General features: G+C 44.5%; 1 protein-coding gene across 1 annotated transcript in view; it reads left to right on the top strand.

The window, feature by feature from the left end:
- Positions 1 to 267: 267 nt before the first annotated feature.
- Positions 268 to 23,430, top strand: part of mknk2b (MAPK interacting serine/threonine kinase 2b) — a 35,104-nt gene continuing 11,941 nt past the window's right edge. The window contains exons 1-11 of the mRNA XM_063032349.1: positions 268 to 420; positions 675 to 841; positions 1,323 to 1,410; positions 1,521 to 1,622; positions 3,974 to 4,071; positions 13,348 to 13,427; positions 13,821 to 13,894; positions 16,208 to 16,312; positions 18,067 to 18,122; positions 19,801 to 19,896; positions 22,712 to 22,906. Coding sequence (XP_062888419.1) covers positions 791 to 841; positions 1,323 to 1,410; positions 1,521 to 1,622; positions 3,974 to 4,071; positions 13,348 to 13,427; positions 13,821 to 13,894; positions 16,208 to 16,312; positions 18,067 to 18,122; positions 19,801 to 19,896; positions 22,712 to 22,906 — 945 coding nt within the window. The 5' untranslated portion in view covers positions 268 to 420; positions 675 to 790. The remainder of the gene's footprint in view (positions 421 to 674; positions 842 to 1,322; positions 1,411 to 1,520; positions 1,623 to 3,973; positions 4,072 to 13,347; positions 13,428 to 13,820; positions 13,895 to 16,207; positions 16,313 to 18,066; positions 18,123 to 19,800; positions 19,897 to 22,711; positions 22,907 to 23,430) is intronic.

Below are 23,430 nucleotides of genomic sequence, written 5' to 3'. Positions count from 1 at the left end.
CTCACTCAGTGAGACCGGGATTGTAAACACAGGATTATGTCATTGCATTTGAGGAAGTGTTTAGACAGTACATGCTTCTCGAACCGGCTCGGCGAAGGTTAAAAAAGTGCGCGTCCCAGGCGGTGCGATTGTCTGATGCAAGCTGGGTGGGGATGGAGCAAGGCTGGGGCGAGGAAGGAGTTAAGTGCACGTAGCGAGGAGCGCTGTGATTGGCGAGGCCGGGCTGGGTGCTGGGTGCTGGGTGCTGGGCTGCACACTGTTCCCAGGCTCCGCACGTCCCACTGTCCCGCACGTAGGCGGTCCCGCAACTGGGGCTGCGCTCTGTTTACAGACGGGAGGTTATAAATCCGCTCGTCGCGCAACAGCCGCTCGTAGATTAGCACTAGGCTGCTGGCTGGCTAGTGAAGGAGTGTTGTGCGGGTAAGTGTCCCTGTCTCTTGTGTTCATGTCTGTGGGTTCCCAGTGCAAATTTAAAGTGCCCACTGACTATTTTTGAATGCAGCTGCTGCACAGTAAAAGGAGGCATTGTAAAGTGTATTTATGACATGGTTTAGAGAAGAGCTTGGTATGGATAAATCTGAAGTGCGACCTAGCTCTTGTTTTGAGATTCGTGCGGATTTAATGAAACGGAGGCGCTCCTCAATATAATGTAAGCCTTCTCGTTTGCGTTTCAGGCCATATACACTGAGACAATAGCGGGTTCCTGCCTTCTTCGTATCTGAGACTTTTTGTGGATTTTTTTTTGTGTGTTTTGTTTTGGAAATTGTTACTGGTACTGTGAAGAAAAAAAATGGTTCAGAACAAGATTGCAGAGCTGAAAGGTTTCCACCGTTCCTTTAAGGTAAAAAACTCGCGAGTGTCAACAGAGTGGGTGGGTGGGCGGAGGGAATTGCGGAATAATTATTTATTTGCAAAGAGGCATGAAAATATGGGATTAAATGTTGGTGCGGCCGAACTGTGGCAAAGGTGGGCTATGTAAGCAGACCCGCCGCTTGAAACTAAACAGACAATGTTTTTTCCCGAATTTTCACTGCGCCCTTCTTACATGAATTACTGGTTATTTGGGTTTAGATGAGCTTTTCGGTATGTGAATTAATGTTCCGGTCTTTTTACTTTAAAGCCGCCTCCATTTTGTGGTCCGGCTGATGCAAGAAACAAGTAGGCGGACTTCAGCATATTACTGAAAGATCCTCAGAATTTTAAATATATATTATGCGTTCTAGTTCTGCTTTGTAGAATCTCTACATTTTATTCAGAGCTAATTTTATAATTTTCAGGGCTCTTTTATAAACAACTTGCTGACGGTTACTATTGTATGACAGGGTCAGACTCCCTTTGATGGATATTGTGATGACACTGAACCATCTCATATTGAGAAGGTGTTTAATTTTGACTGTCCCGGAAGACCTGGTAAGTTGTCAGTGAGTTCAGTTTCTTAATATATTGCATTGTATGCTTAATTATTGTGTGTATGTGCTCAAATTTGAAATTTAAAGCTATTTAAATTGTTTTTATTGTAGACATGCCCTCAAGTAAACCCATTGACATCCCAGACGCAAAGAAAAGGAACAAAAAGAAAAAACGATGTCGAGCCACAGACAGCTTCAGTGGCAAGTTTGAAGGTAGACCCCCTCTTGTAGAATGAATTATTACAGTGACAAGTTTGAAGGAGACCCCCTCTTGTAGAATGAATTATTACAGTGACAAGTTTGAAGGTAGACACCCTCTTGTAGAATGAATTATTACAGTGACAAGTTTGAAGGAGACCCCCTCTTGTAGAATGAATTATTACAGTGACAAGTTTGAAGGAGACCCCCTCTTGTAGAATGAATTATTACAGTGACAAGTTTGAAGGTAGACCCCCTCTTGTAGAATGAATTATTATGGTGTCAAGTTTGAAGGCAGACCCTCTCTTGTAGGATAAATTATTACAGTGGCAAGTTTGAAGGTAAACCCTCTCTTGTAGAATAATTTACTTGTGGTAGACCGCATTCCAGTGTCCAAGATTCAAGATTGGTTAATGTCATTTCCAGTACACAAGTGTAAAGGAGAGTGAGATAATTGTTGCTCCAGATCCGATGCAGCACAAAAAACACAAGATGAGTCACATGATAATTTAAAAAACAATAAATATAAATACTTTAGATGGCTTATACACTTTGTGTGCCATAAGGTGACACTAGGCACAAGAGTGTCTGTACATAAGGTGACTGACAGAAAATAAAGAAAAGAAATGCACATAAAGAAAACAATTCTGGATTGTTGGTGAGTTGTGATTTAAACCTCCAGATCTAAACCACAGGCTTCAATGATGTTAATTGGTCAGACTTCCAGCTGTAACTAGAGAGCTGACTGTCAAAGAAATATCAGTCTGAAATAGTCGGTGTGGCTTCACCAGACATCACTGAAGTGGAGACTCAGTATGCGAGTTACAAAAATGTTTACATTTGATAATTGGATGGTAACTGTTTCATCCCCAGGGTAGGGGTGTCCAAAGCTAGGGGCACATTGACTTCTCTAACTTCCGCTAATGCCCTACCTCCCCCTCGTACCCCATCCGTTATTTATTTATATACACACATTCTTTTTCTCTCTCTCCTTTTTCTCCCTCTGTCCCTCTCACTATACCCCTTGCCCATCCTCTGGGTCCCCCCCCCTTGTCTTTCTTCCCGGACCTCCTGTCCCATGATCCTCTCGTATCCCCTTTGCCAATCATCTGTCCAGCTCTTGGCTCCATCCCTCCCCCTCCTGTCTTCTCCTATCATTTTGCATCTCCCCCTCCCCCTCCCACTTTCAAATCCCTTACTCACTCTTCCTTCAGTTAGTCCTGACGAAGGGTCTCGGCCGGAAACGTCGACTGCGCCTCTTCCTATAGATGCTGCCTGGCCTGCTGCGTTCACCAGCAACTTTGATGTGTGTTGCTGGGCAAAAGTTTATAGGCTGATGGGGGGGGGAAGATTTAAAAGGCAACCCAAGGGTAACTTTTTCACACTGATGGTGTTAAGTGGAACAAGCTGCCAGAGGATGTGGTTGCCGTGGATACACTAAGCATGTGAGAAGGTACAGGAAGGGTGGGGCTCAGATGGGTATGGGCTGAGTGTAGGAAATTGGTGCAGGCTCTGCAGACGGTGATTGGAATGGACTGGTTGGGCCGAGTGACCTCTCCCCTGAGGTTTTGCTGTCCTGACTGAAGGGGCAAGATCTTGTTCAGAAACTTAAGAGGCGTCTGAAACTGTAAACCTTCTTCCTTTGGTTTTCTCTTTTGTAAGCGCAAGTGTGTAGGTGATGTCCAACAAATTCTTACTATGAATAAGTCTAGTAACTGTCCTTGAATTTGTGGAAGTTTTGTGTACAAGTTTGAGTTTTGGAGGAAGTGATGTTTACTTTTTCTTGAACTATTTATTTGTGCATTTTAAGTTTGGTCAACCTTCCTTTTGGTTGCCATGGGTTACAGGAAGGCTGTTATTAAACTAGAAAGAGAGCAGAAAGTGTATACCAAGATATTACCTGGACTTGGGAGCCTGAGATTCGAGGAGGGGTTGTGCAGGCAAGGACTTTGGTTCCTGGAATGGGGGTGTATAAGATTGTGAGGGGGGAGACAGGGTGAAAGCACAGTCTTTTTACCGGGGAAGAGGGGTACTAAAAACAAGAGGGCATTGATTTAAGATCAGAGGTGAGAGACTCAAAAGGGATATCAGAGGCGGCTTTTGCACGTAAAGGCAGTTGCGTTCTTAGAGTGAGCTGCCAGAAATGGTGCTTGAAGTGGGCACATTGGCGCCATTTAAAAGCCATCTAGGTCAGGTTCCCAGCCTTTGTAATGCCAAGGACCGACGCCATTATGCCATGGACCCCTCGTGGGTAGAAGAGGTTTAGAGGGCTATGGGCCAAGTACAGGCAGATGGGAGCAGCTGGCAATGCTTTGCTCTGACCGTATGGGTGTGTCTGTGCTGACCCTCTCTGTTTTTCCCCGCAGATGTTTACAAGCTGAATGGAGAGATGTTGGGGGAGGGGTCTTTTGCCAGGGTACAGACCTGTGGAAATCTAATCACCAATAAAGAGTATGCTGTGAAGGTGAGTGTTGCACCCCGTCCCTCGGAACGTACACTCAGTGGCGACTCTATTAGGTACACCTCGTTAATTCAAATATCTAATCTGCCAATCGTGTGGCAGCAATTCAGTGCATAAAAGCATGCAATCATGATCAAGATCTTCAGTTGTTGTTCAGATCAAACATCAGAATGGGGAAGAAATGTGATTTAATTGACTTTGACCATGGAATGATTGTTGGTGCCAGCCAGGGTGGTTTGCGTATCTCAGAAACTGCTAATCTCCTGGGATTTTTGTAGGCAACAATCTCTAGATTGTTCCCAACCTGGGGTCTACGGACTGCTTGGTTATTGTTAGGGGCCTGTGGCATAAAAAGGGTTGGGAACCCCAGCTGTAGAGTTTACAGAGAATGGTGCAAAAAAAAAATCCAGTGAGTGGCAGTTCTATAGACAAAAATACCTTATTAATGAGAGAGGTCAGAGGAGGGTGGTCAGACTAGTTCAAGCTGCCAGGATGGCGACAGTAACTCAAATAAAAACATGTTAGAACAGACGTGTGCAGAAGAGCACCTCTGATTGCACGACATGTTGAACCTTGAAGTGGATGGGCTACAGCAGAAGACCACACTGGCTTCCACTCTTGTACCTAATAAAGTGGCCACTGAGTGTGGATGGCATCTACTGAGTAATGTGTTAGTTTGGGGGGTGGGGAGAGTGGTTGGCTGCATTAGGAACTGTTACTCCAAGACTTTTTCCTTTTCCTTGCCAACTAGTTAATAAGGATGTGACTGGTTTTGGTTTTGTCCTTTTTTAAAATTCAGATTTTTATTATTATTATTTTACGAAGCAGCACAGCATATCACAGAGCAGATACAGTACAGTATATTTACACAGCCATCCCATGACAGGAAAACAAATAAAACTTAGAGGCAGAAAGAAGTTCTAATTTAAGTTTAAATTAACATGCAACCAAAATTGATCCCACGCATCTTGCACTTTTCCCTCACTGTTAATTCTTCCCAACATGTGTTCATATGATGAAATCTTAATCATTTCCTCAGTCCATTCCTTCACAGTTTTTTCCAGTTTTGCAATATAATTCTTGCAACTGTGATGAGACCCACCTTTAAAATAGTAAATTTGCCATTGTTTACATTAGGTATCATTGTCCTATCACCCAGCGGACAAAGCTGTGGGCACAAGGGCAGTGTGGGACCCGACCAATTCCCCAACAAATCAAGAACTTTACACCAAAATGGACGAACTGTGGAACACTCCCAAATCATGTGAAAATATGTGCCCACCTCATTTTTACATTTCCAGCATAAATTATTATCAACAATCCCCATTTTGTAGAGCCTAGTTGGTGTCCAATAATATCTGTGTACTATCTTATACTGAATAAATTTCCCTCTCACTTCCCTAATATGTCTACCCACATTTGATAAAATATTTGACCACTCATTATCTTCAATATCGCTTCCAAAGTCCTTCTGCCGTACTGCTTTGAGATTGTTACACGGTTCACCCACAGAGTGCTTGAACATTTTATAAAACACTGATGCTTTATGATCTTCCTGTGGTAATGTAAAGTATTCAGTTAAAGAGTTACTTTGTGGGTCACTGTTCTTAAATATGCTACTAATGCAATGTCTTATTTGTAAATACTGTGGTATATTGTCCTTGTGTCCAGTGGTAGGATATGCATCACACAGTCATTGTGGACAGAAGGGCCTTTTTCTGTGCTGTACTACTCTAGTAGAAGTGTCGAAAGATCAACTTGATGCACACAAGAGGGAACCGGGAAAATGTCATCGAGCCCAGGTCATGTTCAGAATGAGTTGTTATTGACGTCAGGTTGCAGGCTGATATCCCAATCACCCTCCTGCCTCCACAGACGCTGCCTGACCCACTGAGTTCATCCAGCAGTTTGGTTTTGACTCTAGACCTGAGCATCCATCGTCTCTTGCTTCACAGCCTTCTGTAGCTGTTTCAGTGTTGTGGTCGGTGGAAGGCTAACGTCACGCACCACAACTCTGAAACTGTGCTAATAAATCATATTGAGAACAAGAGTCCTTGGGAATGAGTTATGGAATCAGTTGTCTTCTCTTGCACTCGGTTGTTTGTTAGTCTTTGCTTATGTTTAGGTTTTTCTAAAAAAAAGAGTGTGAGGGGCAAGTTTTTCTTTACAGAGTGGTGGGTGTCTGGAATGCTCTGCCTGAGGTGGTGGTAGAGGCAGATACATCAGGGACTTTTTAAAAGACATTTAGATAGGCACATAGGAAAATGGAAGGGAATGGGAATCGTGTAGGTAGAAGGGATTAGTCTAGATGGCCTTTTGATAATTTCGTGTAGTACAGCACTATGGGCTGAAGGGCCTGTACCAGTACTGTACTGTTCTGTTGTTTAATAAATTCTATTATAGTTCTGTGTTTTCTTGCCTATAAAATGAGTGTCAGGGTAGTATATGTTATAATAAATTTACTGTGACTTTCAAGGCTGGTACTGGCCACCTTGGTAAATTGGGTCATGTTTACTGAGATACGGTGAAAAACTGTCTTGCATGCCATCCGTACGGATTAATTCATTGAATTAGTACAAGGTAAGACAATAACGTGGAATAAAGTATTACAGAGAAAGTGCGCGGCAGATGATGAGTTAGATTCGCAGAGTCAGATTTAATATCACTGGCATATGTTGTGAAATTTGTCATTTTGCAGCAGCAGTAATTTGCAATATATAATAAACTAAATTACAATAAGTGTATATACAGTACTGTGCAAAAGTAAAAAAGTTCTGTAAAGTGAAGATGCTTTCAAAAATAATGAAATAATAAGTTTCTAAATATCAAAAAAATTACTATTAAAAAAGGTAACCAGTAAAAAAAAACTAAATCAAATCAATATTTGGTGTGAGCACCCTTTGCCTTTAAGACTGCATTAATTCTCTTGGGTACACTTTCATGCAGTTTTATAAGATAATCAGCTGGTAGGTTGTTCCAAGCATCTTGGAGAACTTGCCACAGTGCTTCTGCAGACTTTGCCTGTCTCGCTGACCTGACCAGACTGCCGATGATTTTGAGATCAGATCTCTGTGAAGGCCAAACCATCTGAAACTATATTTTTTTAAAAAAAATCTAAGGTGCTTAAAACTTTTGCACAATAATGTATATAGGAAAAAAAAGTGCAAAAAGTTTATTTTTTTTTAAATGGTGTGCTAGTGTTCATTGTGCATTCAGAAATCTGATGATGCTGCGGAAGATCCCTTTCATCTTACTGAACAAAGGACCATTCAGTAGTCTTACAACAAGGATAGAAGCTGTCCTTTGAGCCTGGCTGTGTGTGCTTTCAGGGTTTTGGTATCTTCTGCCTGCTAGGAGGGTGGGGTGGGAAGTTTCAAACTTTTGACACTGCAGGAGGTGGAATTGGTAGAAATGTCATAACGCGGAGCACAGAGCTTTGTAGCTGCCTTCCGAACTACAAGTAAGAAAGCGATGTGGGAGATTGTGGTAGCTACAAATAAATATGCAAATAACATGCTGTACAAATTTCGAAGCTCAGAAACAGGTTTATTATCTCTGATTGTCGGTAGACTTGTTTTGTGGAAGGAATACATAAAATATACTACAAATTACAATAAGACTATTTAAAAAGTAGTGCAAAAAGAGGGCAAAATGGTGAGGTGGTTACCATCTGTGGATTTTGGTCCATTCAGAAGTCTGATGGCGGAGAGGAAGAAGCTGTTACTGAAACGTTACCTCCTCCCGGATGGTAGTGTTATGAACAGGGCACATCCTGGACGGTGGGTTCTTTCATGATGGATCCCGCTTTCTTGAAGATGTCCTCGATGCGAGGGAGACTAGTGCCCATGATGGGGCTGGCTGAGTTTGCGGCCGTCTGCAGCTTTTTCTGACCCTGTGCAGTGGTGTCTGCATAGCAGACGGCGATGCAACCAGTTAGAATGCTCCCTGCAGTACGTCTGTAGGAGTTTGCCAGTCTTTGGTGACATACTGGGTTTCCTCAAACTAATGAAATGCTGGCTTACTTATTACCTAGAGAGTTCTGAAGGCAAATTGGCTGCCGGACAGGCTTCAACCCGAGGGGATGGGTGATGGTATTCTTGTAAAAGTGTAGGCTGAATAACTATTAAATCTACAGCTGGAGTTGCAATTTCAGCTGTGGAGAGGGGATAAGAGAAATGCAGGTGGTGGAGAGACAGTGGGACTGGCTAATGGAAGGGTGAACAAGGGCCTCCTTGGGGGATGGAGGCCTTTCGACAGTCTGGTCTGTTGTGATGGTTGTGCACTTGTGCATGTTGGTGCTGGAGACAATGTAGAGAATGATTTTGAATCCCAGCCCAGAGTGTAATTTTTTTTTAAACTTGAGTTTCGGGTTAGTTTCCTGACCATACTTGGCAGTGGCCTTGGCGGAGGAGGATAAACTTTGTGAAGACTAGCTAAAAATCTCAGAGTTAACCCATAATTCTCATGTGTAAAACTCTGTGAAATGATGCGCGCTGGTATTTATGCACATTTTATTCCATATCCAAACTTTAACCTCTAACCTTATTTTTTAAATATAATTCCTTACAGTTGTTGGATGTTTTTGTTGCATGTCACGCCAACACACCACAGCAAATCACTAATAAATATAAATGTATATGGCGAATAAAGTTAATCTGTGATTGTTAAACCGGTTAAGACCAGTGTAGTTGCAGTGGGACAAGATAGACTTCCTTCTATAATGTAGGACACAACATAAGGAAGGTCAGGGGTTTTACATTGTTTTGAAATGACAACATGAATTTTCGTATCACTAGTAGAAAGAGGCCAGAAATGATTTGGAGTTACTAAGTGTGACCTGAATAAATATGGTGGCTGTGTAGTGTGGAAGGAAAGGGGTATTTAAAATACAGGCGACCTTGAGTTCAAGTTTATTGTCATTTGATTACATAGAAACATAGAAAACCCTACAGTACAATACAGGCCCTTCAGCCCACAAAGCTGTGCCGAACATGTCCCTCCTACCTTAGAACTACCTGGGCTTACCCATAGCCCTCTATTTTTCTACATGTACACAACCAAATGAAACAACGTTCCTCCAGACTACAATGCACCCACAATACATACATCACACACAACACATAAAACAAAATATTACCATAAGTAAGTTAATAAAATATAATTCAGGGTGCACGTTGTGCCAGGGCAGTTAAATGGCTCACTGTACTAGTGATGAGACCTCGGAGGTTAGCCTCACAGTTGAGGGAAGAAGCTGAACCTAGTCTGGCAGTCCTAGACATGATGCTTGTGTACCTCCTTTCTGATGGTAGTGAGTCTAAGAGACTGTGAGGTGGGTGGGAGGAATACTTTGTGCCCTTCATCTGGAATGGGAGGGAGTGATCCCCTGGGCAGATTTTGCTAAATGATATTTGAGGCCTCAGGCAGACATTCTGCAAGCTGCAAGCAAACGGTAGCTTATTTTCAATGAAAATCAAAAACAAAATTCATTACTTTGAGGTAAAACAAGAACAGTGCAAGTGAAGTGTCTGCCAGCTTTCTAGAGGATGAATATGGAAGCTGTAAGAACAGAATCCTGGTTGCGCTGTCTGTCCCGTTATGATCTTGCGCTGTGCTGTTTACGCGTGCTGCCCACTGAGAACGGAGGAGTGTTCGGCATGGGGCTAGAAATCCCATCCTGTAAAAATCCAGAGCTACAGAATGGCTACAGAAGCTCCAAAGTCCTCATCCTTGGGAGAGGAAGGATCGTCGATGGGCGGGCCCAGGACAGGGGACTCTGTCAGCAGCCTACGCCCCAATAGAGGTGAAGGACTTAAGTCAAAGAAGAACTTCCTTTGTTGCTGTTACACTTGATTCTGCATTGTTATTGTTCCACCTTAATGCACTCTGTAATAATTTCATCTGTATGAACAGTATGCATGACAAGTTTTTCCACTGTATCTCAGTACCTGTGACAACAATACACCAGTTCCAAATTCTGTTAACCCTTCAGAGGGTCGGGCGGCACCCGTGAAGAGAGACGGATAACATTGGGGGTTTCTCCTCACAATGTGCTCAGTGTTCCCAGCATTCTGCTTGCAGCTTGTGGAAGCCCCGAACGTTTGCCTACCTTGTCGAAGATTTAAAAACAGCAAAGAACATAATTTTGTGTACCTCTGTGAAATCTAAATCTCCCTCCCCCCCATTCTCCTGTGCTCCCAGATTTGATGGAAGTTTACAAAATGGAGGGGTAGAGGTCGGGTAAATGCGAGCAACATTTTTTCCACTGGGGGGGTGGGTCAGACTAGAATGGGAGGTCATGGTTTAAGAGTGAGAGGTGTGATATATATAAGGAGAACACGGGGGGTGGGGAATCTTCACTCAGAGGGTGGTGAGAGTGTGGAGCGAGCCTCCAGTGGAAGTGGGGGGTATGGCTTTAGTTTCAATGTTTAAGCGAAGTTTGGATAAGTACATGGATGGGAGCGGTATGGAGGGCTATGATCCAGGTGCGGGTCAATGGGGCTAGGCAGAGTAACAGTTTGGTATGGACTAGATCGGCCGAAGGGCCTGTTTCTGTGCTGTAGTGTTCTATGACTTAAAAGAGCACTTAATCCCATTACCTGCACTTGCCCCATGGCCTTCTCTGGCTTGCCTAGGCAATTGAACGTTCTGAGGGTATTTGCCTTTACCACCTTGGGCAGTCCAGTCCGGATTCCAGCCACCCTGTGTGTGTGGGGAAAAATGTCTCCCTTGGATTGGATCCTGCCCTTTACTTCTGCCTTCTCGTGTCAGACACCTCTGCTGGGGGTGAGCTGGTGGACAGGAGATGGACGGCACGGTAGTGCATTGGTTAGTGCAATCACCTGACAGCGCCAGTGATCGGGGTTCGATTCCTGCCACTGTCTGTCAGGAGTTTGTACGTTTTCTCTGCGACCGTGTGGGATTCCTTTGAGTGCTCCAGTTTCCTCCCACATTCCCAAGACGTCTGGGTTCGTAGGTTAACTGGTCACGGGTGTAATTGGGCAGCGTGGGCTCGTTGGGCTAGTGTGCATGTGCCGTATTTATGTTTGTTTGCAGATACCCCAAAGCGTAGGCCCTTCCGGCCCACCAAGCCATGGCACTGGATTTGATCCTAGCTTAATCACAGGACAATTTACAACCTCCTAACTGGTACGCCTTTGGATTGTAGGAGGAAACGGGAGCAGTCGGAAGAAAACACGGGAAGACATACGAACCTCCTCACGGGGGACGCTGGAATTGAATTCTAGCTTCCTGAGCTGTAATAGCATCGTGCTGACCGCTACGCCAGACACGAAAATGTTAAGGGTATTTGCCTTCTCCCTCTCGGGCAGTCATCTAGATTCAGCTACCCACTGTGCGGGGGAGAATATTCGTCCTCGGACCCTCCCTAAACCTCCTGCCCCTTACCCCTGCCTCTCTGCTGGCGAGTAACGCTGGTGGATTGATTCTGGTGAGCAACAGAGAGAGCCCAGCCGCTCTCACGGGGTGTGACTGTGACCCAGTTGTCTCCAGCGCAATCAGGGCTCGTGTTATTGGTGAGTGGAGAGGGTGGAGCTGTTGCCTGCAGCCTGCCTCATGGGCGCCTGCCAGTCAGGACATTGTGTTCAGGGCTGGCAGCCAAAACAACAGCGGTGTTGGTTGGTGTCACTGGGGGAGGGGAGGGGAAGAGCAAGAGGAGATATTGAGACTGCAGCCATGCAGCTGCTGTGTGCAAACTTTTTCTTCTTGGAGCAGCTGTTTTTAATTTGTGCCTGCAGTGATCACTATAGAGCTTTCCATTTCAATTGCATTACTGAGCTAAAGAAGCTACCAAATCTTCTGAATTGGGAGAGGATTTGAAAAAAAAAGAAACAGCTTTAAAACATTTCCTTTGTGCTAAAGGAAGCTGAGTTCAGATGGTGTGTGAATGGAGTTAAGTGCATTGGTGGAAAATGCACGCTCTTTTTCTCCTTTTCGTTTCCAACTTCAAATGTTTTTGTTAAACTTGTTTAAAAAAATCTTCAGACCAAGTGTACTTGTGTTGTGTGATAAGCTTTTCAGGGTGGTTCTGCCTTATGGTTCTGTGTGTGATATGCCTCAGTACAAAGTGTAAACATGTGTTTGCCTTGTGAGTGGTTGATATCAGCAATATTTTTTTCCTGGAGGCTTTTAACCCTTGCTCAAATTCGGGCTCCTGAACCAAACATGGATTACTTCTCACCCCAGCACTGAACTACTTATGGGCTCGCTTTCAAGGTTCATAGTAAATTTATTAGCAAGCTACGTACACTACCCTGAGATTCATTTTCTGCCGGGCATTCTCAGTACATCCAGAACAAAAATAGTAACCACAATAGGATCGGTGAAAGACCACGCCAACTTGGGCATTCAGCCAGCATACAAAAGACAATAAACTGTACAAATATAAAAAGAAATAATAAATAAGCAATGAATATTGAGAACGTAAGATAGTTCTTGAAAATGAGTCCATGGGTCATGGGAACATTTCAGTGATGTGGCGAGTGAAGTTATCCTCTCTGGTTCAAGGAAGCTACAACACATTCTCAGTATTTTTTTTCTGTATTTGGTCTGTCTGTCTCTCTTTTTTCCTGTATTTGCACAGTATGCCTTTTGCGCATTAGTTGTTGGTCCATTTTGTGTGCATTTTTTCAATGTTTCTATTGTGCTTCTTTGTATTTACTCTTTAGCACAGCATTGTGGGCCGAAGGGCCTGTATCGTGCTATAGTGTTTCTACGGTTCTTTAAATGTCCACAAGAAAACAAACCTCAGTGCTGTATATAGTGACATATACGCACTTCGATAATAAATTTATTTGAACTTTGAAATCAGCAAAACTGTCGATGAACTGTGACCGTGCTTTGTTGGCGTGGAATGTGTGGCGACAGTTGCGGGCATACCCTTAGGCATTTTGGTTCTACCGCAAATGACACGTTTCATTTCACTGTTACCGTGTACGTGTGGTAAATAAATCTGAAGTTGAACCGTCAGTGACAGACCCTTTAAGGCGCAGTACTTGCTGCCAGAAGGAACCAGTGTAAAATGCATGCATTGGAGATGGGCTGCAGATGCTGGTTTATTGCACTGAGTGCTCCATTCTCCTCCCACATATGGGTCAGGGTTAGGAAGTTGTGGGCTTGCTATGTTGGTGCCAGAAGCGTGACAACCCTCGCGAGCAACCCTCAGCACATCCTCAGACTGTCGGTCGTTGACACAAGCGGCACATCTCACGGTTTCTATGTAGGCGTGATAGAATAAAGCTAATCTTTTTAATCTTGTTACAGATTATTGAGAAACGACCGGGCCACAGTCGCAGTCGGGTGTTCCGTGAGGTGGAGATGCTTTATCAGTGTCAGGGACACAGGTACTGGTTGGCTCTCAGTTAATCCTAAAAGAAGCAAGAGCCTGTTAATTCTCCCGATGTTGGTGTTTGCTGACAGGATCAATTTTAGTCCATCAGGTGATTGCCATAAATAGATAATCCTGATGTAAGACAAGGAAATGACTTTGTTTTAACAAAGCTTAAATGTGGCAGCAGCACAATTATTTCTGCTACGCTGCACTCTAATCTTGTTGGAATATTTTCCCCCATTCAGTGGCATCTTTTATTTAACAAGCCAGCAGTTTTTCATTGTATAAAAAAAATTTCAGCACAGGGTGACGTCAAATGTTTGAATAGAGCTTGGCACATTAGATGTTGCAGACTGAATTGTGATGTTTCGCTTTTTAGAACTTTTTTTTTAATCCTTTACCTCAGGAACATTCTTGAACTTATTGAATTCTTTGAAGATGAGGACAAGTTCTACTTGGTGTTTGAAAAAATGGAAGGAGGTATGAATCTTAACTAATTACTGGGTGTTTTTCGTCAGTGCAGAGTTTGAAAGACGTCTAACCATGGATTCCCTTTCTCCCACAGTCCACTCTCCTCTCCTAACAGATTCCTGCTTCAGTCCATTACCTTTTTCACATCACCTCCCAGTTTGTAACTTCATCCCCCTCTTCACCTATCACCTAGCTTGTCCTCCTTCCCCTCCCCTCACCTTCCTATTTTAGCATCTTCTCCCACTGCCCCCCCCAGTCCTGATAAAGAGTCTCGGCCCAAAACATCAACCATTTATTCCCTTCCACAGATGTTACCTGACCTACTGAGTTCCCCCGCCATTTTGTGAATGTTGCTATGAATGCTCAAAGGCTGCCTTTAAGTCAACACGGTCTGGTGACAGGCCCTTTGCCACTCTGTGCTGGCCAGCACATACCCATCCGTCGGCACTTGGCTCATAGCCTTAAGTGTCTTGGTGACTCAGGTGCACCCCTGGTTGTGAGAGTGTCTGCTTCCAGCGTCCCATCAGTGTGTTCCCACTTCCAGCCGCCCTCCGGCTGAGGGACGTTCCCTTGTATCCCCACTAAACTCCTCACTCAAACTTTCCCCCGCTGCTCACTGACACTTCCTCCACGGAGAAGTGTTTATTACTGTGTACCCTTGCTTTGCTTCTAATAATTTCATGAAGCTCCACATCTGGTCACCCATCAGCCTACCCCACTCCAAAATGCTGCACGTCACTTGCTACATTAACTTTTCATCCATTTATTCTTGATTTTGGGATCATTATTTGCATTGTCTATTCCTGTAGATTTTTTTAAATTTCAAAAGTAAATTTTGTTCATAAACATATATGATATATATTTGTGTGTATATGTATGTAAAATGTGTGTATATATTTTGAATAAATTGCTGCAGATTTTTTAAATTTCAAAAGTAAATTTTATTCATAAAATATACACATAGGAGAAAAAATATTGCAATCTGTTTGCATGAATCGTCTTTACGTTCAGTAGTATGAATATTTTTTAAACCGTAGGTCCATTACCACTCACGTACCCCACTGGGTGTTACAAAGTTCAGATGTCAGAGGGGCTTCCCCTCCTGGCTCGGCCCCTCCAGGTACAACAGTGGAAGGAGGCCAGGTCCAGGCTGTGCTCCTGCCCCAGCGAGCCCTCACACTGGCAGCAGCAAACTTCAGTGTGTCCCTCAGCACGTTCTCCCACTCTGAGTGGCAAAATCTCTAGTCAGTCAGGAAAGGATAATGAAAACATCGTGATTAGCTTTCTGTAAGCCTTATGGCCTTGGAGCCACTTTACATTTGGCCTGTGTGATTTTAGTTCAAATCAAATAGAGAATGCCTACTGGTGAAGAAGATAAATGGATCACTTTAGAGAGCTGTTTGGATGTTGCCAAGTATTTGATAAGTGTTTACCTTATCTCTCTGGAAAGTTATAGCTCCGATTAGAATCTTTACCAGTTGGTATGATGCATGTTGAATTTTGATAGCAATCAATGTTCCCTCTAATTTTTTTTACAGCTGTACAGACCAACTGTTGCTCTGAGCAGGAATTTTTTGTGTCCTGAAAACTGCGGCACTTTATAATAGTATTGTATAAAAGAAAGTTCCAGCTGCATGGCAATAAAGGTTATGTGCGTGGGAGCATTTCAGTTACTGCATGGCTGCACAGCTTAGAGGGAACTGGTTTTTTTAAAAAAAATTTTAAAACATACAGAAAATTTGAAATGAAAGAAGAAGCTGGAAACATTCAGCAGGTCAGGGAGCATCTGCAGAAATCAAGGTTAAAGATCAGCTTTATTTGTCACATGCGCATCAAAGCAGAGTGACCACAGTCGCTTCCAGCACTGACATAGCATGTCCACTACAGACCAACCCTGACCTACATGTCTTTGGAATGTGTTCGGAAACCGGAGCACCCAGAGGAAACCCATGAGTTGTGGGGTGAATGTAGAGATTGCTTACAGATAGCAGCAGGAATTGAACCCCAGGTCATTGGCACTGTAAAACGCTGTGCTAAGCTAGCTGACCAGGAGATTTCCACCCCCCCTCCCCCGAGTGGCCCTCTTCCCTTTCCGTACCACATAGCTGCAGATCATGAGCACGGGCCAGCTCCGAGACTTCATCAGCCTCTTTCCACAGATGCTGACTGGCTTGCCGAGTATTCCCAGCTTTTCCTGGTATTTACTTCAGTTTGCCTAGTTACCTGCAGCTCAGGTGGGAAGGTGCTCCCTGTCGCAGAGCACGTTTTGGATGTTGCATTTCATCTGTCACTGCAATCATTGCTTTTTTTTTCCCTCCCCAGGGTCTGTATTAACGCACATACACAGACGAAAGCACTTCAACGAACGGGAAGCCAGTATTGTTGTCCATGAGATAGCAAGTGCATTGGACTTCCTCCACAACAAAGGTAATCTTCCTTTTGCAAGGAGTATCTAGACATGGTTATAAATGCAGTTAATACAGAAAGGGAGAGTGTACAAGGTGGCAATGCTGTTTATCAAGTAGTGAGCACCAGATGACCACATTTTTTTTACTTTGTTTCGTATATGCTCAGTGGCCACTTTATTAGGTAACCCATACACCTCGTTAAGGCAAATATCTGATTGGCCAATCACATGGCAGCAACTCAATGCATAAAAGCATGCAGACATGGTCAAGAGGTTCAGTTGTTGTTCAGACCAAACATCAGAATAGAGAAGAAGTGTTATTTAAGTGACTTTGACTGTGGTGTGATCGTTGGTGCCAGATGGGGTGGTTTGAGTATCTCAGAAACTGCTGATCTCCTGGGATTTTCACACACATCCAGTGAGCAGTAGTTCTGTAGGTAAAACTGCTGAGAGAGGACAGAGGCGAATGGCCAGACTGGTTCAAGCTGGCAGGAAGGTGACAGTAACAAATAACCCCATGTTACAACGGTGGTGTGCAGAAGAGCATCTCTGAAGACACACCACGTCGAATCTTGGAGTGGATGGGCTACAGCAGCAGAAGACCACACAGGATTCTACTCCTGTACCTAATAAAGTGGCCATTGAGTGCAGTTATGACAACTGTGTCAATACGTAACGGCAACTTCGGTAAGAAGGAAATAACTGAAAATGTTCGTCTCCATTGGGAACTGGAAGTGTAGGGAAAGCTCTACTCTGTTAGCTAACTGTGTCTCCACCGATGCCATGTCCTTCTCAGCTTCTCCTTGGGCTGGCAGGATCCACCACGGTCGTTGTCCCATTTATCCAACTTGGTCCATTCTCACCCAACGTGCGGCATGGTAACACAGTTACAAATGGCCCAAACTTGAAAAATTTATGGTTTACTTCAGGTTGGTATTGACATTGCTTTGAAAGTAGTCGACACACGACAAATATGCGTGGCAGGGTAGCGTAATGGTTAGCACGACACTTCACAGCATCAGCCATTGCCTGTAAGGAGTTTGTACGTTCTCCCTGTGACTGCGTGAGTTTTGTCCGGGTGATGAGGTTCCCTCGCGATCCAGAAGTGTAAGGGTTACTAAGTTATTTGGTTCCTCAGGTGTAAATGGGTGACGGCCTTGGACGCAAAGGGACTGTTACTGCGTTGTATCTCTAAATCTAAAAAAAGTAATAAATTACTATTCTCATCCTTGTGTAACCAATACCATTTGGCACTCCTCCGTATCCCCCATCTTGGATCCAACAACCTTGGTGTCAGCCCGAGGTGTTTATTTGTTGAGATCTGGCTCAGCGCCGGCCCTTCTGGCCCTTTGAACCACGCCGCCCAGCTATTCCCCGATTTAACCCGAGCCTAATCACGGGACAGTTTACAAGGACCAATTAATCTACCTACCGGTATGCCTTTGGACTGTGGGAAGAAACTGGAGCACCTGGAGGAAACCCGCACAGTCATGGGGAGAGCATACAAACTCCTTATTGACAGTGACAGGCATTGAACCAGGTTGCTGGTACTGTAAAGTGTTCTAACCATTATGGTACTGTGCCACACGTATTTGTCATGTGTCGACTACTTTCAAAGTAACGTCAGTACTAACTTGAAGTAAGCCATAAATTTTTCAAGCTTAAGCCATTTGTAACCCAGCAGCCCCTCCCTGTGACGTTCAGATGAAATGATTTGGGTATGGAAGGAGAGCTTTATACCAACTCCACTAACGAGAATTCTCTCGTTTGTTAGGCATGGCCCACCGCGATTTGAAGCCGGAGAACATCTTGTGTGAAAACCCAGAGCAGGTGCGTGCCTTTGGAATCTGTATGAAGTTCAAGTTTATCGTTACCTGACTAGATATAGATAATCAAATGAAACAATATTCCTCTGGACTACGGTGCATCCACAAAAAATGTATCACACACAGTGCATAAAACAAAATATTACCATAAATAAGTTAATAAAATATAATTCAAAATACATGTAGTGTGTAGCACAGGTAAACAGCTCACTGTTCTAGTTGATGGGATCTTGTTGGTGGCAGCCACAGCCTGAGGAAAGAAGCTGTTACCCAGTCTGGAAGTTCTAGTCCGGATGCTTCTCTATCTCCTTGCTGATGGTAGCGCGTCAAGGTGATTGTCACATGGGTGGTAGGACCCTGATAACCCTCTCGACAGTTTTTACTATCCTGAATTGGAAGGGATTTTCATTAAAAGCAAATGAATGCACCTTTTCATTTGGGAAGAATTTGTTAATGATTCCAGTTTTCCGAATTAAGAGTCTAGCAATCTAGAAGCCAAAAGCAAGCACTCACTAAGTAGGAATGAGGGTTTAATGGGTGACATGCTAGATGGGGGGTTCCCAGTCTTTCTCATCGTGGGTCTCCTTGGGGCACAGCCAGGACTACCTGTACTAAAACTTGCATGATGTTAGCACCTCCCCTGAGATGAATTGGTCCTGTGGGCTGGTGAGGAGGGATAACATGTTTCTGTAAAACAAATCAATCAATGAATAGCATTGTTGGACATTTGAAACTAAATATAGAAATACACACTGGCAGTCAGCACCATGGGGGAGTTTCGTCTAGGACAGGGGTTCCCAACCTTTTTTATGCCATGGACACCTACCGAACCGTGGACGCCAGGTTGAGAACCCCTGATCTAGAACCTTTCTGAAACAAAAGCAAGGTGGAGTTCATATGCCGATATGTTGAGATTAGGACATACAGGCCCTTCAGTCCATTATACTGTGCTGAACTTTTAACTACTCTAAGATCAATCTAACCCTTCTCTCCCACATAGCCTTCCATTTTTCTATAGGCCATGTGCCTATCAAAGAGCATCTTGAATGTTAGGGTGCCCAGCACTGTAGTAATTTTATGTATTACACTGTATGACTGCCCCAGAAATAACAAATTTCTTGCCTTATGTGAGTGATGATAAACCTGATTCTGATATGGGTCTCCATTGTGGACTGAGAGTGGGAAGGGGGCAGGGAGAGGGGAATCATGGTTGGGAAAAGAGGAAGGGAGAGGGGAGAGAGCGGGAAACACCAGAGAGACATTCTGTAATGATCAATAAACAAATTGTTTGGAATCAAATGACCTTGCCCTGTGACTCAGGACTGGGTGTGTCTGCACCCATGCCACACCCCCACCCTGCCCCTGGCACAGTATAGTACTGTAGAGCAGCGCTCTGCCACCTGTCCCACATCCCTCCTGTGGCACTTCACCCTCACCATTCCAACACCCTTAGCTCCCACCAGATTTACAAATTTGCTCTCTGCTCCATGTTGACAAATACAGTATTGTCCAAAAGTCTTGGGCACCCACTTGCATATGCATTACATATAATAATACATACGTATTACATACCTGGTTCGTGAGGCGTGGTAATAACTTAAAGACCAGTATCATGAACCCAGCTGAGATTTGTTTATCAGCTTGTGATTTAATTAACAGCTTTTTCTTCTTTTGCATTTCAGCTCTCTCCTGTAAAGATCTGTGACTTTGACCTGGGAAGTGGGATAAAACTGAATGGAGACTGTTCCCCCATTTCGACCCCTGAACTTCTGACGCCGGTAAGCGGGGAGTTTAATTAGAACTGTTCTCTGAATTGCACACAGGACCTGCACTTGCCTCATCGCTGTGAAATCTGGAGCTATTAAAAACCTGAAATTCTGCGGCGGACTGCAGATAACTTTATCGTGTTGTAGAGGTCCACTTGTTTTAAGATGATCTCAGCTGTCACCAATGGCCCTCGGTCTTTTGCATTGAGGAGTGAAAGGCTTCTCAGATTCAGGTTGCTGGATGTGGGTTTGATTGCAACATTTAAGAGAAATTTGGATAAGCTCATGGATGGGAGGGGTGTGGAGGGCAATGGAGCAGGTGCAGTTCAATGGGACTAGGCAGAATAACAGATGGGCATGGACTAGATGGGCCAAAGGGTCTGTTTCTGTGCTAGAGTGCTCTATGACTATAGGTTAAATCACATGGCTACAATGTTTTGGAAAGATTAATCCTGGCCGGTTGGAGGTGGAGGGGTATGGCCTTTCAAGTGTCGCTGAACTTGTGAACCCTCGCTGGCTCGCATGCTGTTGTAGAGCTCTGTTTTGGTACTGTTCTAGTTCAAGGTCGTCATGTTCCAGCCAACAACTGCTTTCTTAGAAAGATTTTCAGCAGTCCTCGGGGATCGTGGGCAGGATCATTTTCATTGCGCTAATAGGCTGCCCGGGAGGAGGAAGGTCTACGTTTTGGCGAAGTGCTTGAAGTGAAACTGTCACAAATACTTTCCTGTTCGGATTTATTTATCGAAACACGCGGTGAGGTGTCATTTGCGTTAGTAATCAGCACATGTAGGGATGTTCTGGGGGGCAGCCCGGCAGTGCCGCCACAGTTCTGGTGCTAATACAGCAGGCCCCCAATACTCAGCAGAACAACACTAGCTGGGCCCTCTGTTGGCCAGGGTTGACCGTGGAAGTTGTGCCTCAGCAGTCTGCGTGATACACAAACCAGGGCAGTACAATATGGAGAGCAAGCAGTTGCCCGTGCAGCAGGCAGGCTCCCCCTCTCCACGCAGCTGATGAACCCAAAGGAACAGCAGAGACGATAAAGTTTGGTACCAGTGACGTAGGAGTTGCCAATCAGCACTTGACGTAGGACTGTCTTAGGGATTCGAGCACCTTGGGTTTATTCCTGAAACCTTCCCCATGAGTGGGTACAGTGGAGGTTTTCCTTCCAGATGAGCTGACGAGCCTGTCTGCACAAAGCCACGGGTTTTGAGGTGTCAGTAGCTGCCCTCCCCCACCCCTTCTCTCAGTAGAAGCTGTTCCGCTGGGTTTGGTAGCTGAGCCGCATGTGAGAGCCAGGTGTGAGACTTGGTTGTCAGAGACTAACTGAGAGGCATGCCAATGGGAACATTTAATGGGTAGTGGGAGCTTATCCCCACAACCTTCCTCCACCCCAGCTATGCTAACCCCGACACCACAAGACAGAAAATCAGCTTGTATAGATTGTGAATGTATTGCTCTGACAAATAGCTGCTGGGCTTGTACAATCAAAAAGAGGTTTAAGTGAGTACAGATATGAGAACAAATGACAGGAGCAGCAAATCATGAACACCTCACCCAGGGTCAAGGTCCACGCTCCTATCAGAATCCTGCTTCAGACTTTACCTCTTCCAACTATCACCTTTCTGCTTCCTACTTCACTCACCTTCCCCCTCCCCTGGCTTCACCTGCCTCCCTTTTACTTCATCTCCCCTCCCGGCCACCCACCCACTCACCTTCCCCCTCACCTGCCACCTTCTTACTGCATCTTCTACCCCCCCACCTCCCCTTCACCCCCTCACCTGGCTTCACCTATCACCTGCCGTCTGCTTACTTCATCCCTCCTCCTCCATTTTCTAATTTATTCTGGCGCCCAGTCCTGTGAAGCGTCTCAGCCTGAAACGTTGTCTGTTTATTCCTCTCCATAGATGCTGCCTGACCCGCTGAGTGCCTCCAACATTTTGTGTGTGTTACAATAAATGATGGGAGAGTGTTTTGTTTGAGGAAGCTGCTGCGATTCAGTCCGGCACACACGCAAAGCCCGGACTGTGGGTTGTCTGTTTTTGATCGCGTCCTCTGGCACCCTGCGGCAAAGTGGGTTCCGCCCTGTTCGAGCTGCCTGTTGCAGTTTTGGATGTGAGAGTGTTTCTCCGAGAAAGAACAGAGATCATTTCAACTCCGCACTAAATTGTACTGTGGGGGAAGGGCTTGTGTACTTTGCCAAGTCAGAGCTACATTAGCTCTGTTAACCCTTTCTTAGCAGAATCAGGCTTAATATCTCTGACAAATGTCAGAAGACAGTGCAGGATATAAAAATTATTATTGATTGTAATAACTGAACTACAGTATATTACATAGAAGTGAAGTTGTTCAAAAAGAGAGCAAATTAGTATTCATGGGTTGATTCATTGTCCATTCAGAAATCTGGTGGTAGGTGGGAGAAAGTTACCATGACACAGGAGCAGAATTAGGCCATTTGTCCCATCAAGTGTTCGCCACCATTCCGTCAGGACTGGTTTACTATCCCTCTCGACCCTATTCTCCTGCGATTATTGGCTCGTCAGCCATGGTTGGGAGCACATCTAGGAGAAGGAAACTGTCAAACCTCCGCTGCCTTATCTTCTGTGGCCTACTGCGGACAAAATGATAAAAAGATGTTCATGAGATTCATATGGTTTTTCAATAATTGATTTTTAAATAAAGTCATACGTCTATTGTGAAAGCATATTAGCTTCTCCAGTGTTTATCCATTTCAAACGGAAATGTTTTTTCTCGGAATCGTCTTTAAACTGGGCATATAGCACAGCATGACCTGAATAGTTACCACTCAATGGTTCTCTTGTTTTAGTGCGGCTCAGCAGAGTACATGGCCCCCGAGGTCGTGGAGGTGTTTAACGAGGAGGCTTCGATCTACGATAAACGCTGTGACTTGTGGAGTCTGGGTGTTATACTGTACATCATGCTCAGCGGCTATCCACCCTTCGTTGGGAACTGTGGTACCGACTGTGGTTGGGACCGTGGTGAGGCGTGCCCTTATTGTCAGGTGAGTAGCCAAATGTTTTAATGCTTTTAAACTCTTCCGTGTTTCTAGTCACTCTGTTTTAGTTACTGAAACTTAACCAGCACCGAAGATACCTGGTGAATCAGTTACTGAAGGAATACTCGGTGGTATCGTGTGGTTCTTGCACTGAGTTGGGGATAAGTGATGTCATGAGCATGGTCACCTTCAAGTTCAGTGCTCTCACAGGCATGTGTAAAGATCAAAGTCACCATGTACTACCCTGGGATTCATTTTCTTGCAGGCATACTCAATAAATCCAAAGAATAGTAAGCACAACAGAATCAGTGAAAGGCTACCAATATGGGGGTTCAACCACAGTGCAGAAGAACACAAACTGAAATAAATAACAATAAATATTGAGAACATCAGATGAAGCATCCTGGAAAGTGAGTCCATAGGTTGTGGGAACAGTTCGGTTTTGGTTCAAGTGTCCGATGGTTGATGGGTAATAGCTATTCCTGAACCCGAGGCTACCTTACCACCTTCCTGATGGCATCGGTGAGAAG

The sequence above is a fragment of the Mobula hypostoma genome, chromosome 24, assembly GCF_963921235.1.
Source record: "Mobula hypostoma chromosome 24, sMobHyp1.1, whole genome shotgun sequence".
NCBI lineage: Eukaryota > Metazoa > Chordata > Chondrichthyes > Myliobatiformes > Myliobatidae > Mobula > Mobula hypostoma.
Note: the sequence above shows the minus strand (reverse complement) of the source record. Positions and strands in the feature narration are given on the sequence as shown.